The sequence below is a fragment of the Colletotrichum siamense genome (assembly GCF_013390195.1).
Source record: "Colletotrichum siamense strain Cg363 chromosome Unknown KSG_Cg363_contig03, whole genome shotgun sequence".
Lineage (NCBI taxonomy): Eukaryota > Fungi > Ascomycota > Sordariomycetes > Glomerellales > Glomerellaceae > Colletotrichum > Colletotrichum siamense.
In genome coordinates this window covers 5,971,534-5,986,229 of record NW_023501016.1, presented here as the reverse complement: position 1 = coordinate 5,986,229, position 14,696 = coordinate 5,971,534, and the positions used below count along the sequence as shown (strand labels likewise).

The following is a 14,696-nucleotide window of genomic DNA, read 5'->3' as shown; positions in this document are numbered from 1 at the left end:
GGAGCAGCAGCAGCGCTAGCAGCAATGCCAACAAAGTTACCGCAAGGTTCAGCATTACTAATACTAATATATTATTAGCCGCTATTATTTATGTTAGATCTATAGCTAGCTTATTATTAATCTGCTATAGGATCATTAAGTTATTAAGCTGGTTACTAAGCTTATTAATAGCTGCATAGATCGCTTCAAACACCTCCTTATTTACTAACATTAGTTCTAAGCTAGCCACTTCTAGCCTAGTTAGCTCTATTTTCTACCTACTATCTATCGCTCTATATAATTAGCAAGGTAGGCATTTAAATTAAGCTTAGATATATAAGGGGCTAGCCCTTAGTTTATTCAACTTAGGGGTGCCTTAATTATAAGAATCTAAGCTAAAGAGGGGAGGGTTCTAAGAAGCCCCTTATGCGGAGGAAAAACGGGTATAGGGCGATAGTTAAGCGAATGCGGTCGCTGAGGGCAGAATTCTCCTAGGTCTATAGCACCACCTAGACGTTAACAATAGGCGTAGCCCGTAACAGTATTATCTATTAGCTACTATCTTAAATATAAAGTAAATTATAAAGTAAATAATTAATATAATAAAAAATAGAAGTTTTTAATATTAAAAATAATATATTTAAGTAAACTAAAGCTGTTTTTAAATAATCTTAGCTTCTTAGAAGTATTAAGAAATTAATAAGATATTTACTATTTATATTATAGTAATAATCTAAGTTAATAGTAACCTAGCGTGATATATACGCTATATATAGCGCTAGCGAAGTAGCCCTTAGCAGAGTCTCTAAAACACAAAAATCATACTAATCAGACCCTAACGTGGCTTTTGCGTGCGGCGGCCGCGGGATGAGGGACGGACTCGGCTACGACCGGTTAGAGCGGAGCCGATGGAATCCGAGTCATGATTACTCTTGATTGTTGCAGTGGAAAAAAACAGCCTTGCCACTTTTTTCTGCTGCCCAGTTGTGGCCAAAATTGCGGGGTTTGTTGGTGATACTGGTAGGTGGCACTGGTGAGAATCTTACGTGTACTAGTTGTGATGCTCGAGGAATGGCGCACAACTGATCACGTGGGATCGACTGCAGAATGTTGGTGTCACATTACGAGGCAGCCGGGAATAAGAACAGAAAGACCCAAGGAAATGGAATGCCATCAGAGGTTCGGACAATCATCTACTATTTGGCCTCAGCAAGGGCACTCTTGAGAAATCTGTCGATGGAAGGGATACAGAGCTCGTCGTATTACCTTCCACCGCGAGTTCGGACTCGTATCCAGCATCAACATCAAATTGGTATCAACACGTAAGCTGCAGGTTGAGATGTGTACGATTGCTAGGCGGGAGTCCCCGAGACACCAAATCCGAGACACAAAGTCGCATCTTGTGCGATAAGGATGCCCAATGCAGATGATCGACTCCCCCTGTCACGCCTGCCTTATCAGCTTCTCACACTAGCAGTACCCCAAAGCGGCAGGACATTCCAGAAGAAATTCCATGCCAAGTTGTCAGCATCAAAATACAACAACAGGCAGAAACATAGCAATGACTCTGCATATTTACTACGCTGTGTTCGAAAGCTGTGCCAGGCGCCACTGGGCTATCAGGGTAAGACTTCAGAAATGACACTGGCCGATCACCGAGTATCTGGTCTCACGTTTCACAAACTTTCTGCGCATACACGGTAACATTTTGCATGTGATTGAGAGACACCAACTCGAACTCAATTCTTGTTGGGCGTTGGAAGGAATCCTGCTTGCGGGGATCGGTATCGAAAGGTCTCACGACAATAATCACAAACAAGAAACTGCATGTGAAGAAGGAGCATATGCCAACGGCTCGTCCATGATATAAGCTGAGATTCTGCCACGGAGTTTAGTTGTGTTCGGTCAGGCTCCCAATCTCATCTGATTCAGTTTTCAGTTGTTCTCTCAGTGATCCGAGACCACGACAACATCACCATGGCCTCACCCGCAGCACAGGCGTACAGCGTCGAGGTCTACGAGACCGTGGAGACCAACAACATCAAAGAGACCATCGAGGTCACCTCCGTCAACAAGGATGGTGAAACGCAAGTTGAGAAGGTCGAAGTCGAGCTGCCGGCATACCACACAGCCCCACCATGGCAGCTTCTGTGGGATGACTTGAAGCTCTTCATCCTGAAGGCTTACAAGCTCCCTGTCGTCGTGTTCCCGTTGGCCTACCCCCCTCGCCTCAAAACCAATTACCCGGCTCTGGATCAGGCCTGGGTCCCTCACATGATTCGATTTGGCGCCATCAACCGCGCCGTCACCTACTTCCAGAAGAGGTTCCAACATTTCATCGACCCTTTTTACCCCTCTGGTGAGATGGACGAGCTCTACCCCTCCGTCGGAAACCTCATCTGTCTGGCTGCTCACACCGTCCTGATCGCCACTCAACTCGCCTTTCTTTTGTCTCTCCCTTTCATCGCAACCTTCCCCTTCACCGCGGTCCTGCCCTACGCCATCGCCTTCGTTACCATCAACTACCTCGCCTGCATTCCTCTCAACTCTGGTGTCACGAAGGGTATTCTCAAGTCTCACGGGACCACCGAATCCGACAACTGGGCCAAGTACGAGAAGGAGGAGTGGATCTTCCTTAACGGTGTCTCTGTTGGGTAAGCAGTCCATCTTCAAACGAAACCAATTCGATGATCGTACTGACAAGATACAAGCTCCCACTGGCTGCAGGGCAACCTGAACAGACTGTCGAGAACCTTCCATCGTCCCATCACTGGTGTCCACAACAAGACGTGAGTAACTTGAAGTCCGGCGATCAGAAATCCACGGTCTAACACATTTGTGACAGAGCTGGAATCATTTTCGACACCATCCAGTGCCTCGTGGAGAGATGCTTCTACTTCGGCACAACCGACACCAGAGAGTGCTACGCTCTCATCGCCGGGGCTCTCACCAATCCCGTCAAGGATCGGGTCGTTCTCATTCTTCACTCTCAGGGCGGCCTTGAGGGCAGTATCATCCTCGACTGGCTCCTCTCCCACTGCGCCCGCAAGGACCTCAAGAAGCTCGAGATCTACACCTTTGGAAACGCTGCCAACCACTTCAACAACCCCAAGATCGACGAGGGCGAGTACGTCGTCGGACATATTGAGCACTACGCCAACGACGGTGACTTTGTCGCCGAATGGGGTGTCACCCACTTCAAGTCTCTGATTTCCAAGCAGGCCAAGGAGGCCAAGAACCACTCCAAGAAGTTCCACCTCCACAAGCGTCAGTCGCATGAAACTGCCATTGGCAGCATTCTCGGTGTTACCGCCAGACAGAACAACTTCAGCGGACTTCTCTTCAAGAACAAGGGCAAGTGGGGCCACCTGCTTAACCAGCACTACCTGGACAGAATCCTCCCTCTTAACGACACTTTGACTGGTGTCGTTGAGAGCAAGGACGGTTGGGGCAACAAGCACTTCCTTGATGCCGCCATGGTCCAGGGCAGAGGCCTCCGCAAAGGCGACAAGAACAAGGTGGCCAATGAAAGCAGACTCTGGAAATACATCAACGGCAGGGAGCCTGGCATGGTCAACGGCAACTAAAGAAGGCAGAGGCTTTTCGTGAAGAGTAGAAGGAGGACCAGTAGAGAGGGCGTATCGGATTTCCTCTACCATGCCGAGTACAGCTCGCAAGGTACGGATTAGTGTTTCAACACATCCCCCCTTGACTACTCGTGTCTTCAACAGCACAACTACCATTTAAACCTATTACATTAATCTCAAAATACAAATTTGGCTTATGCCCCCAAATGATTATGATACATGATCTTCCAGCAGTCACCTCAGTGAGTCACTACAAAATCTTGGATTAATTTTAATTATAATTTAAACATTATGTCCTACGTGCACATAACACGCTGGTGTTCTTTTTGCCGAACGAACTAGACAAACGTCGTTCCGTATCCCGACTGCTCACCAGTGAGAACATCAACCTCAAGTGGAGCTTCATAAGCAGCGCCAGACGCGCTGAACGCCCCGTCCAGAGCCTCGAATGGGATGTTCCTCCAAGTATCCTGGATCTTGCGCGCGCTATTCAGAAACTCTGTACGGACACTAGAGTAGTTGGCAGCCACTAGCTCGCGGTCCTTCTTCACAAACTTTCCGTCAACAAGGACGTGCTGGATGTCACCAACGCTGGCGTGAAGAATGACTGCAGCGACAGGGTCGATCCAGCCAAGCAGCGCAGGGCTCTCACCGTCCCATACAACAACATCCGCCTTAGCACCCTTTGCGATGACGCCCAGGTCGGGACGGCGCAGGGCGAGGCCGCCATTGCGGGTGGCCATGAGGAAGGCCTGATTAGCGGTCATGGGTGTGGAGGTCGGGACCTTCCAGTGGGCCAGGACCTGCTGGTAGAGCAAGCGGCGGGTGCTCTGCAGCCAGAGACGAGCCTGGGTGAGGATGTCGGTGGAGAAGGTGAAGTGGGTGTCGACGCCGATGGCGGCTTGGTCCTGAATCAGGTGGCTGTTGGGGTGGGTGTGGCCGTAGTGCATCTCGGATTCTGGGGTGATGGAGATGTACTGGTTTGTGGAGCGGAGGAGAGAGGCGCCGCGGTAGGTCAAGAATGAAGCGTGAGAGAAGACGACGGGGATGCTGGTGTTGAGGGCGCCGACTGCATGAAGGTCTTCAGGGCTGTTGGTAACTAGAGGAGATGTCAGTGACTTGGACTTGTTTGAGAGGAGGTTTGATAGATAACTTACTGCCCCAAGGCCCCTGAAGACTGTGAGTTGTAATGACCGAGACGTTGAACTCCCTGAGTGCACGTTAGCAAATGCCTCGAGGCTTCAGTCTCGTGGTGAGAAATCTTACTTGGCAAGGTCGACGACAGCATTGACCTGGTCAAGGACCGGGTCGGGACCGAAGAAGTCGCAGGCAACGCCAAGGCTTGTGGCAGACCCATCAAACTCGGCCCTAGTTGCGATGTCTCTGAAGTTCGCAAGCTGCTCAGAGACTGTGTAATTGGTAACGTTATGGAAGGCATAAGACCAGAAGACTCTTGCACCGCTGTCGATGCTGCCCTTCAGTCCGGCCTCTGCTGTGGCGTTGGACCACGTATGGTGAGCGTGGTCGAGAGTCGTAGTGACACCAGCATTGAGAGCCTCATAAAGCCCTGTCAGCTGGCCGATGTAGACATCGTCGGCACTGAGAAGGCCAGCAGCGGCATATTCTCCGTAGCGGGTGAAGTACTCAGCGAGGGACGTGTTAGAACCAATGGTCTTGAAGGCAGTCTGCCATCCGTGGCGATGAGTGTCGACGAAGCCGGGAGTGATAATCTTTTTGGTCACGTCCACAACCTGCGTGTCGTTACCACTGACGGGCTGGCTCGCAGCCTCCTCGGCGGTGTAGATAGCCGTGATACGGTCGTCGGTGATGAGAAGAGAGCCGTTGCGGACGATGTTGAGAGAGTTGGTCTGGTCATCGAAGCCGACGATAGTGCCACCCTGTAGGAGGACCGACGAAGCGCTGGCCAGACCGACAGAGGCCGCTAGAGACGTTACCAAGTTGAGGGTATGCATGTTGAGTGAAGCCTGTTGCCGGGTTTTCCTTCAAAAACGCCTTCTCTCGCTGCAGTCGGATGATGGATTGTGACTGAGCATCAACGGGGCCGTTGACTTGTTTAAATACTTTCTCGGAGTAGCGCCATCCCCACACAATTGTTTGCTGATGCTAGTATTATCAAGATTCAGAATCTGGATTGGTACTTTCGGCAGCAGTAGAGCTATGTGGATATCCGAGCGTGCCAATCCGGCGCCTTCCGGCATGCCTGAACTAGCGAACGCTCAGCATTGGGTGAGATTCCTTGAGAAATGCCAACCACTTCCTAGCTCCATCATGTGCCCGGCGTTTTTTGCCATCATGTGGGGATCCAGAGAGATGCCATCGGATAGCATTGTTGTAGAAAGGCGGAAGATGCGGTCATGGAATCCCCGGGAGGACACCACCATGGGCCCAGAAAGACGTTTAGGTGGGTACCTGACATCGTGACCGCCGATGCTCTAATGCTTCTTGGTGGGTAGCTCGGAGGCAGGCTTTAGCTAGTATCTCCACAAATGGAGATTTGAAATGCGACGAACGGGCACTTTATTCTGGGTTGCGTACAGGTTCCTCTAATCATTTCTGGTTATCATTAGCGGCCAAAGCATAACTTAACCTCTAGGCACCCATTCGGATTTAGGATGACGCGCCGTCTTACTGCTCGAGAGAGTAAGCTTGTCGGATTCGACAGTCAGTTTTTTCATAATCCGACCAATCAAACAAAAAACCCTATTCCTGAAGCAGAGATCCGTATTACTTCTCCTCGGATGTAAGGCGGTTTGGTTCCTTTCACCACGCTCCTGGTTCGTCTTGTGATGTTTTCCGGCAGGCTCGGATCATGTTTACTCTTCCTTCTTGGCAGCTTGCAATTGTGGCTCGAAACATGCGAACGCCCCCACACTCGTCAGCGCTGACTGAAAGTGGTTCCTCGGTTCGTGGCTGGCCAAAATGCATCGTCATCATCCGGCGGGAGAAGCGTGGTATTGGCGTGGATGCGGGTGGAATCAGGTCGGTAAAGACCCACTTCGGCAGTTCGCCGGACCCGCCCAAGAGTCCCGGACCGGGATGTTCTGTGGCGCGCGGGAATTCCCGGAATTCCTGTCCGAACTACCGTAATACCGATCCCGCAGTGCATCTTCTAGAAGAGAGAAGACTCCATGGGATTCGTAGTCTCCATCCCAACGAGTTCGACGAGAGCGATCTGCATCTCTCGAAGGCCGCGATTGTGGCTCCTGATGCACGTGCTTCGTGCCTGCCAAGTAAAATGCATATTACCTTTGAGATGTCAATCAAAAGAAGGTTAAACTATGTGATAGTGCCAAGACGTACTAGAAGTCAATTATCTTATCGTAAAGTTAATCTTTCGCAACGTGAAAGACGCATGTTGAACCAGGCCAAATGCGACAACGCAGCACCCCAGTGACACCTTCCGACATTCTGGCCTCTCAGAGTTACCATCAACGTTGACGGCGCTTACGATGAGTGACATCAACGGCGAGGACAACGTAAGAGCAGTCATTGTGGATGAGATCTTGCAGGACGTGACCCGAACAGGGGCCTAGGGGTTTAACGGACTTACGGACTTACGGATATCCACGCGTTCACAGCTATCGCGTGACACGGAGAGAAACATCGCCCTAGATCCTCGGTTTTGATAACATTCTATCAAAAGATGCATGTAGGCCTTGATGCTCGTCTTTTTTGTTCCCCTCGTTCTAGTCAGATTCGGTAAGTGCATCAATGTTCAACTCGGGAAAGGGGGACTAAGCAAACCCGGTTTTGCAGCTCAGTTTTCACTGCATTTGAAAACACCAACTCGTCAATGGAACATTTAACAATAGTCTTAGTGATGCCCGCGCATCTGCACGTCAAATTCACGCTTCGTGGCCTCGTTGCACGTTGTAGAGACGAAGAGAGAGTACTGCCCTTAAGAGTGGACGAAGAAGAATCCGGGTTGCAGGCTGCATAGGGGCTGATGATGCTTCTAAGGAGCTTCCAAGCTGTCCACATCGAGCACTTCTGACCACCTTAGCGGCTGGAACAGTGATATCACACAGTAGAAGGATCATAGAGGCAGTGGAAAAGCAGGCGCGAGGAAAGGAGTTGAATGACAGAGTATGATGGCAGAGGTGACAGAAAGTAGACAGAAAATCGGAAAGGGAGATGGCATTGGTGTGCCCAGTCAGTGCAATCTGGAGAAGTTTGCTTCGACCATGGAATAGATATAATTCATTCGAGAAAACTATGCTGCCTTCGCGGCCAACACTGAAAGTTTTAATGTACGAAAGAGACTGCTGTTTTCTCTAACGTTTGATAAAAGGTATCATTTGACAGACCCATAAAGTTGTGAGGCTGCACGTGAGGCGTTCCGCTCGGCTCCATCACAACGGCGCCACGCGGACAGACCGAGAAATTGCGGAGAATTGACTTAAGCAGTCTTTAGGCATCCATTTATTCGACATCAGGGTATATGGTGGCTAATCCAAGCTTCAAACTCCTTTGGGCACCTGGAGAGCACAAAAGAATGCATACAAAATCTCCGCCACCTCTCAGTCTCTGAGCTTTCGCCGTGCACTCATTACCTTGACTTCTTTACAACGCGTGGTCTCTCTCTCAACAGTAGACGTTTTACGTGTCTGGGTTCGATAGCAGCCATATCCTTCGCGTTTACGTCCCCAACGGTGCAAAACACTCAACCAAACGCGTCGGCAACACCTATATCACAAACATCACGGAGAACGGTTCAACTCTGAGGATGTTTCCTTCTGAGGACGCGCCGCACTCAGCTGGGGAGCGTCTTATGATCCTCTCTGGCGCAGCGGCATCTTGGCTATGGGTTGCCGGCATGTATTACAGCCCATGGGCCCAAGCAAACATGCTTGTTATTACCTTGGGGATTGTATTTCTCAGTATCAGCTACCTTCTGTGTCTCATGGCCCTACTTGTGCCATTAATTGGAAATCGCTCCCATGTGGCCAACGCGAAAGCAGCCGCCGCAATCCTGGGAATCGGAGTTTCCGGTTGTCTCGTTCTATTCACCTCTAGATGGAGCGAATTGGAGTCACTACTTCTGGTGCTACCAAGCCCGTATCTTGGTGTGCTGTTTGAAGCCAAGACCTCAGTCCTAGTAGGCGTTTCACGTCTGTTGACGGTTTTGTATGAAGGCAGGCCATTGCCCACTGGAAACAGGCAATCTTAACAGAAGCCAGCAAGATACGAGGTTTTACGTCCTGATCAACGCGCCCAGTGCAGAGGGAAGGCAAACGAACAGAGCAGTGACAAATACAGGGTTAGTAGGGAGAGAAGCTGAGATGGTATGGGAATTTGGCGGGGATTTCTTTCCAATCTCTATGTTGCGCAAGTTGCTTGAAACCACACTCAACCACCTTCGTGAGGAAGGCAGGCCGATGTATGGTGTCTTCGGTTGACAAATCACAATGTCAGTGAATCTTTTCAGATAATTTGAAACGCTATTTGATTTACACTTCGACTCTACCAACCAAATTGTTTTTCACATCAACCAAACGTGGCCACTGAGAAGCGAATGTGTTGGAGATAGCAAACTCACAATGAATTACTCACCTATGTCTGCTTTTAAAAAGACCTAGATGTTTTCAACAATATGCCTCGCAACCACGTCTCGACCCTCTCCCAACTGAATTCTCTGCTTTGCAAGCTCTTTTGATCGTAGTTGGAACTTTCTAGCACTACGACCGGTGATCACCTGTGTCAGCGCATCACCAAGCTCCTCGGCTCGGTATCTCGGCGCTGTAGTCGGACTGCCCCATTTTCCGATACCTAGATACTCAACCCTTTGAGCAAAGTCATAGGTATCCGCCCACACAGGTAGTACAACCTGAGGAACACCAGTGCTTCATCGTTACATGTCAGCTTTACTGCTCTCTGCGAAAACTTGGATCTTTGCGGTCTCTCACCAAAGTGCTTCCCAAAATGAGTTCGCTCCGCCGTGGTTGACCGAGCAAATGATGTTTCCCGTTCGCAAAACTGCATACGGCTCGGCCTCTACCCATTTTACAACTCTGACAGTGTCATTGTCAAACTCGCTCCCCAGGATTCTCTCAAGACGACAGCCCTTCTCGTGTATGTCGTACTCGATATGCCCGTCTGTGGTCTGCTTCAACTTCCATAGGACCTGAAGCCTTCCGTCTTCACCCTTCTCACGCCAACCAGCGAGGAGCGAACGTAAGGCTTGTGCCATTTCAACAGCCTGGTCTTCCGTGGTCCAAGATAAAGTCCCGAGATTGATGAACACAGTCGGTCCTCGAGCGAGCCAGGTATGCAGTTCCGGATCGACTTCCTCGACTGCTGGGACTGGTCGCATGATAGGGCCACAGGGGATGATGTTATCCGGCTTGAGTTCAACCGGGAAGTCGAACTCTGGGCTGCTCGCCATAAGCATCTTCAACTTTGGCTGCGGATTACCGAACTCTTGCTGATCAAAGATCCTAGCTCCGATCTTCTCGGTCACATGATCCCGTGCCCTGCGCGCATCACTGTTGAATATCATGAAGAATATGAGAATGAAGACGTATAGTACGTTCAGTGGGATGAGGTGCCATGGAATTGGGAACGGGAGAGCAGTCCCAACACTATCATCAATCAGACAGCGTTTCTTGCAGATTGGGGCGAGGCTGTCTCATACCATGGATACTTCCAGAAGAAAGCTGCCTTGGGTTGCAACGGCAATGCAAGGTCCTTAAGTGTGTTGGGTGACAGGATCATCCACTTGATGCCCATATGTCGAGCCATCGTCAACCCCGGTGTAAACATGTTATCCACCAGAGTCAGATCCGGCTCCACCTCTTCAATGATCCGCCGGATTTCATTGCAGTTCTCCACCATTTCCGGCCCGGTGTACGGCATGGCTGCCCGAGCGATGATTTGCAAGACAGTGGGCATTGTCCGGACGCTCGGCGCAATCTCAAGTAATCGTCTGCCACCAACCTCAGGTGAGAGCAAGGCCTTGAAATAATGCGTACCGCGAATCTCATGAAACTCGATCGAGCTGGCGTTCGGATGGGCTTTTATGCCGGCTTCAGAGGCAGCAGCTACTGCAGTCCTGATCGGTGCGAAGGACGCCAGATGGATCTCGACGTCTGGGGCTGTGCCCATCAACGCGTGGCATGTCGCCAGGAAGATGTTGGCTTGACCATACTCAGAGTTGGTGAGCATAAGCACCTTGCGCTTTGGAGACATCCTTGAAATTGGAGCCGATAATCAATCGTCATGGAGCATATGAGATGAAAACAAAACTGAACCACAACGTTGTGATGTCTACCGACACAGACACCAGAGCGCGCTCGATGTTGTGAAATCGACCCCACGTAAACTCCCGCGAGTCACCTCATTGGCTGAAATAAGCTTTGAGATATTTCGCTTTTGCCTATCAAGCCACCGAATCCCAAGATGGCTTAGGGCTTACTACCGTTCTGACTTCCGAATGATGAAAGATAATTCTCATCGGTAAGGAGTTTTAGACGCCACATGTGGCTGAGCGGGCTGCAGGGAACGCAGCAATATCCTCTCTAAGTTCTGCGTGCGTTTTCGCGCCCAGGTAGGGAGTGTGGCAATCGAAAGATTAATATATACTTGAGCTTACTTACTCTTAATGGGTCTAATATGCAGACTTTGCAGACGATGTTAGTGCCAACAATGCTTGCCAGATTAAAAAGTTCATCTCAACTGTGCGATGTTCAAACAGTTCTCGACCATGGAATGAGATGAAGGGCAATTTTGACTGCAAGGGGAGACGTAGCACGTTTTACTCGTATAATTCAAGTCAATTTGTCTCATAATCCAATCCGACGGTAGAAGCTTATGTTGGGCAAACATGAAACCCGACGAAGATATCAAAGACGCTGTATGCCATTGAGGACGAGGTGTCTCACAACCCACAGCAACAGCAGGTGGGTCTGAAGATTTCGACTGATCTTCTTCGCAACAAACCTAGCCACGATATTCATCCAAAGATTGAGCGGTACTTGTTCATTTGGAAAATATTCAAATTCTGCAGCAAACATCCGGGCCATCGAGCCCGTGTACTATCATCGACGTTGCCGTGGCCGTGTCGGACGACCGCCCCACAAAACCCCGGACCTCGGACTTCTTGGCAATGCCGAGGTGCGAGGTAGCGGCCGGACAGGAGCACGAAAACGGTAAGTAATTCGGGAGAGCGCCATTGAGTGGGATGCAACGAGACGGAGACAGATGCTGTCGTCGTCATCCTTTCCACAAAGCGTTGAGTATTGTCTACAAGACTTTCGCGGTGCTCAAACCATCATTGCATCAGTGCCTCATTAGGACCCAACTTCCAATTTGATATAGGAGGAAGGTGACGGATGATAAAGCCGCAAAGACATTGACAGGTATCGGCCGAGAACGAATGCTTCAGGTTAGAACAGCTAGGGTTGCTGCACCTGTCACTTCCCAACATGGCATGGTCGCCCTCATGCAGGCATGTCAAAATAAGCGCAGAAGTGGCTTGAAACTGTCGAGACACGTGGAATGATGAATCATAGACTTCAGCCGTACGCATATCAGGGGCCATTGAACAACAGCTTCGTGCATGGATCTCGATGGGAAGTATGAGCGGCGCCCCATAGCACTCGGGATATTATTGTTGACATCCAGAATGGAGGTGTGGTCCGTATTAAGTTGCAGCTTCATTGGGCGTCTGAACGGCTGGGGGCTAGGTTCGATGGTGCATGCGAAGTGCCAGGCCGTCGGTATCCACTCCCACGCGCGTCAAGGGACGAACACCCACGCGGACGAGGTGGCCCCCAAACTGTCAAGTCCGCCCCGAACCCTGTTTCTCGATCTGCGTCTATGTGTCCGCTCTGGGAAGATCGTTCATCATTGATATGTCTGATTGTGTTGCAGACCCTGGTTTCTGGCCGGGACCACGATATATACCAAAGCCTTTGCCCGCATCTTCACCACCTTTAAGCTCCATCCTTGCTCACACCACCAACGCACCAGCGCTATTAGGCAGCTCCTGATAATCCAGTGGCAATGAGTTCACAAAGAGGTAAGTAATTTTCAATGCTTCAACTACATCCCATCTAATAGCTTTTCAGGATCCTTCGGGTACACCGACCCAAACTTCCCCCCGCCAACAGGCGAATGGGACACGCCCGTGATCATTTACGGCTACACCCCATCCATCGCCCTCGCCGGCCTCGCAGCCGCCCTCTTCTTCATCCTCCTCCTCATCCACACCGCGCAACTCGTCCGCCATCGCAGCTGGTACTTCGCCACCTTCCCCGTCGGCCTCCTCTTCGAAATCGTCGGCTACGTCGCGCGCTCGCTCTCCGCCAAGAAGAACCCCTACAACCTCGTTTACTTCATCCTCAACTACTTCTTCATCGTCACCGCGCCGGTCTTCCTCGCCGCGGGCATCTACACCATCTTCTCGGCGCTCATCCACCGCCTCGGCCGCGCCTTCTCGCCGCTCCCGCCCAAGGTCGTGTTGTGGTTCTTCATCACGTCGGACGTGATTGCGACGATTACGCAGATCTCGGGCGCTGCGCTGATTGGGGTGAAGCAGTCGCGCCGCGAGGACCCGACGACGGCGAATAATATTTTGTTGGGTGGGTTGGCGTATCAGGTGTTTTCGATCGGGTGCTTTGTGGTCACTACCGGCATTTTCCTCTTCAGGGCCAGGCATGTGATCAGGGATCACCGGCTCACGGTCTTTGTGGCGGCATTTTCGGCGGCGACGCTGCTTGTGTACCTGCGTACCTGCTTTCGTCTCGCGGAGACTGCGGAGGGCTTGGGAGGGCACCTGTACTCGAACGAGGTCTTTTTCGGCGTGCTTGAGTTTGCGCCAGTGGTGTTGGCTGTGATACTCTTCGCGGTGTGGCACCCTGGCCGATGCGTTGCCAAGAAGGTTTCGGGGGGTCTGGGGGAAGTCGAGAAGGCGAGAATACCGAGTCACGAGTCTGCTCAGAAGTAGAAGGAATCGCTGAGGAATACACATTCATGTCTACTTGCAACCTCTAAACTCCAAAGTCCCCGGGCCACCTCGCATGACCTATGTCTCCCATACGCCATAATCGTAATGCATGTTCATCATCGCGTTGCAACCGCTGTCATCCTCAACCGGCATGCGATCTAGGCATGCCAATTCCTCTAGCATCAATCACTGCCCACAGACGCTTCTCCAGAGGCGTTCCTTCTTCGCTGCACATCTGACCAAACGCCCCAAAGCCAGGCACTATCTTGGGCTTCGTTTCGATGAAGCGCCAGCGTGCTTTGATGGTCCACTCGACCAGCTTGCGCATGTCGTACGGCTGACAGAGCCGCCGCTCCATAGCCCGGCGGACCTTGAGTGCCGAGTCGTACGCTAGTCTGTTGATAGTTGTCTCCACGTCTTTCGCCATTGTTGTGAAGCCCAGCGGGACATCGTCCAGCTCCTTGCACATGGGATAGCGCTCCAGCACCTTCGCCTTCGTCTCGAACGTCAGGAGAAGAAACTCCTCGAGCCACACCTTGGCGGCGTCTTTGCCACCCTCTGCCATGAGGTCCTCAATCCCGAGCGCTACGCGCTGTCTCTTATGGAACTTGATGGAGTCGAGCTCAGTGTCGAAGGTGAAGCCGGGCAAGCTGTGGAGCACGGCACGGAGCGGGTGTGGATGACGGTCCGCGGCTCTGGTTGGCGAAGATGAGCCGCTGTCGCCGACGAGGAGGCGATCGAGCTCCGATGAGAGCCTGGCATCGGTGGCTCTAGCTTTCCATTTGCCGCTGGATCTCTTCTTCTCGATGCCGCCCGTCGATGCTCTCTTGGGCGCGATGGGGCTCTTGCTACGATTCGCCTTTTCGCGCTCAACCCATCTGGAATCGCGGGCGTTCTGGCGCTCTCTCCGGGCCTTTGCCTGCTCGATGAGCTCTCGCGGGGTGAACTCTGGTGATGAAGGATGCTCCTTGGATGTGTTCGGTGATGAGGTGCGGGTGATAGATATGACTGATTCAGGGAAGGGCGTCGTCAGACGGTGGGTGCTGAGCTGGACGGTAGCGTCGTCGATGCGCATCTCCATATCGCCCGGGTCCTCCACCAGCGCCATCTTCGGAGCTGGCTACCGGAGGCCGGAGGATGACCGCAGCCGTGACGGGATGAGG

At 51.4% G+C, this 14,696-nt stretch overlaps 3 protein-coding genes across 3 annotated transcripts; 1 reads left to right on the top strand and 2 right to left on the bottom strand.

Moving 5' to 3' along the window:
* Positions 1 to 1,956: 1,956 nt before the first annotated feature.
* Positions 1,957 to 3,566, top strand: CGCS363_v005591 (uncharacterized protein; the record flags this gene model as incomplete). The annotated part of the gene is made up of 3 exons (XM_036637440.1): positions 1,957 to 2,633; positions 2,691 to 2,768; positions 2,825 to 3,566. 3 exons carry the CDS (start codon positions 1,957 to 1,959, stop codon positions 3,564 to 3,566), a joined length of 1,497 nt encoding a protein of 498 aa, XP_036497711.1.
* Positions 3,567 to 3,904: 338 nt separating this feature from the next.
* On the bottom strand, positions 3,905 to 5,539 carry mtaD-1 (5-methylthioadenosine/S-adenosylhomocysteine deaminase; the record flags this gene model as incomplete). The annotated part of the gene is made up of 3 exons (XM_036637439.1): positions 3,905 to 4,665; positions 4,724 to 4,776; positions 4,833 to 5,539. 3 exons carry the CDS (start codon positions 5,537 to 5,539, stop codon positions 3,905 to 3,907), a joined length of 1,521 nt encoding a protein of 506 aa, XP_036497712.1.
* An 8,136-nt stretch (positions 5,540 to 13,675) lies between these two features.
* On the bottom strand, positions 13,676 to 14,641 carry CGCS363_v005589 (uncharacterized protein; the record flags this gene model as incomplete). The annotated part of the gene is made up of 1 exon (XM_036637438.1): positions 13,676 to 14,641. The coding sequence occupies one exon, from the start codon at positions 14,639 to 14,641 to the stop codon at positions 13,676 to 13,678; it is 966 nt and encodes a 321-aa protein (XP_036498452.1).
* Between the last annotated feature and the right edge of the window lie 55 nt (positions 14,642 to 14,696).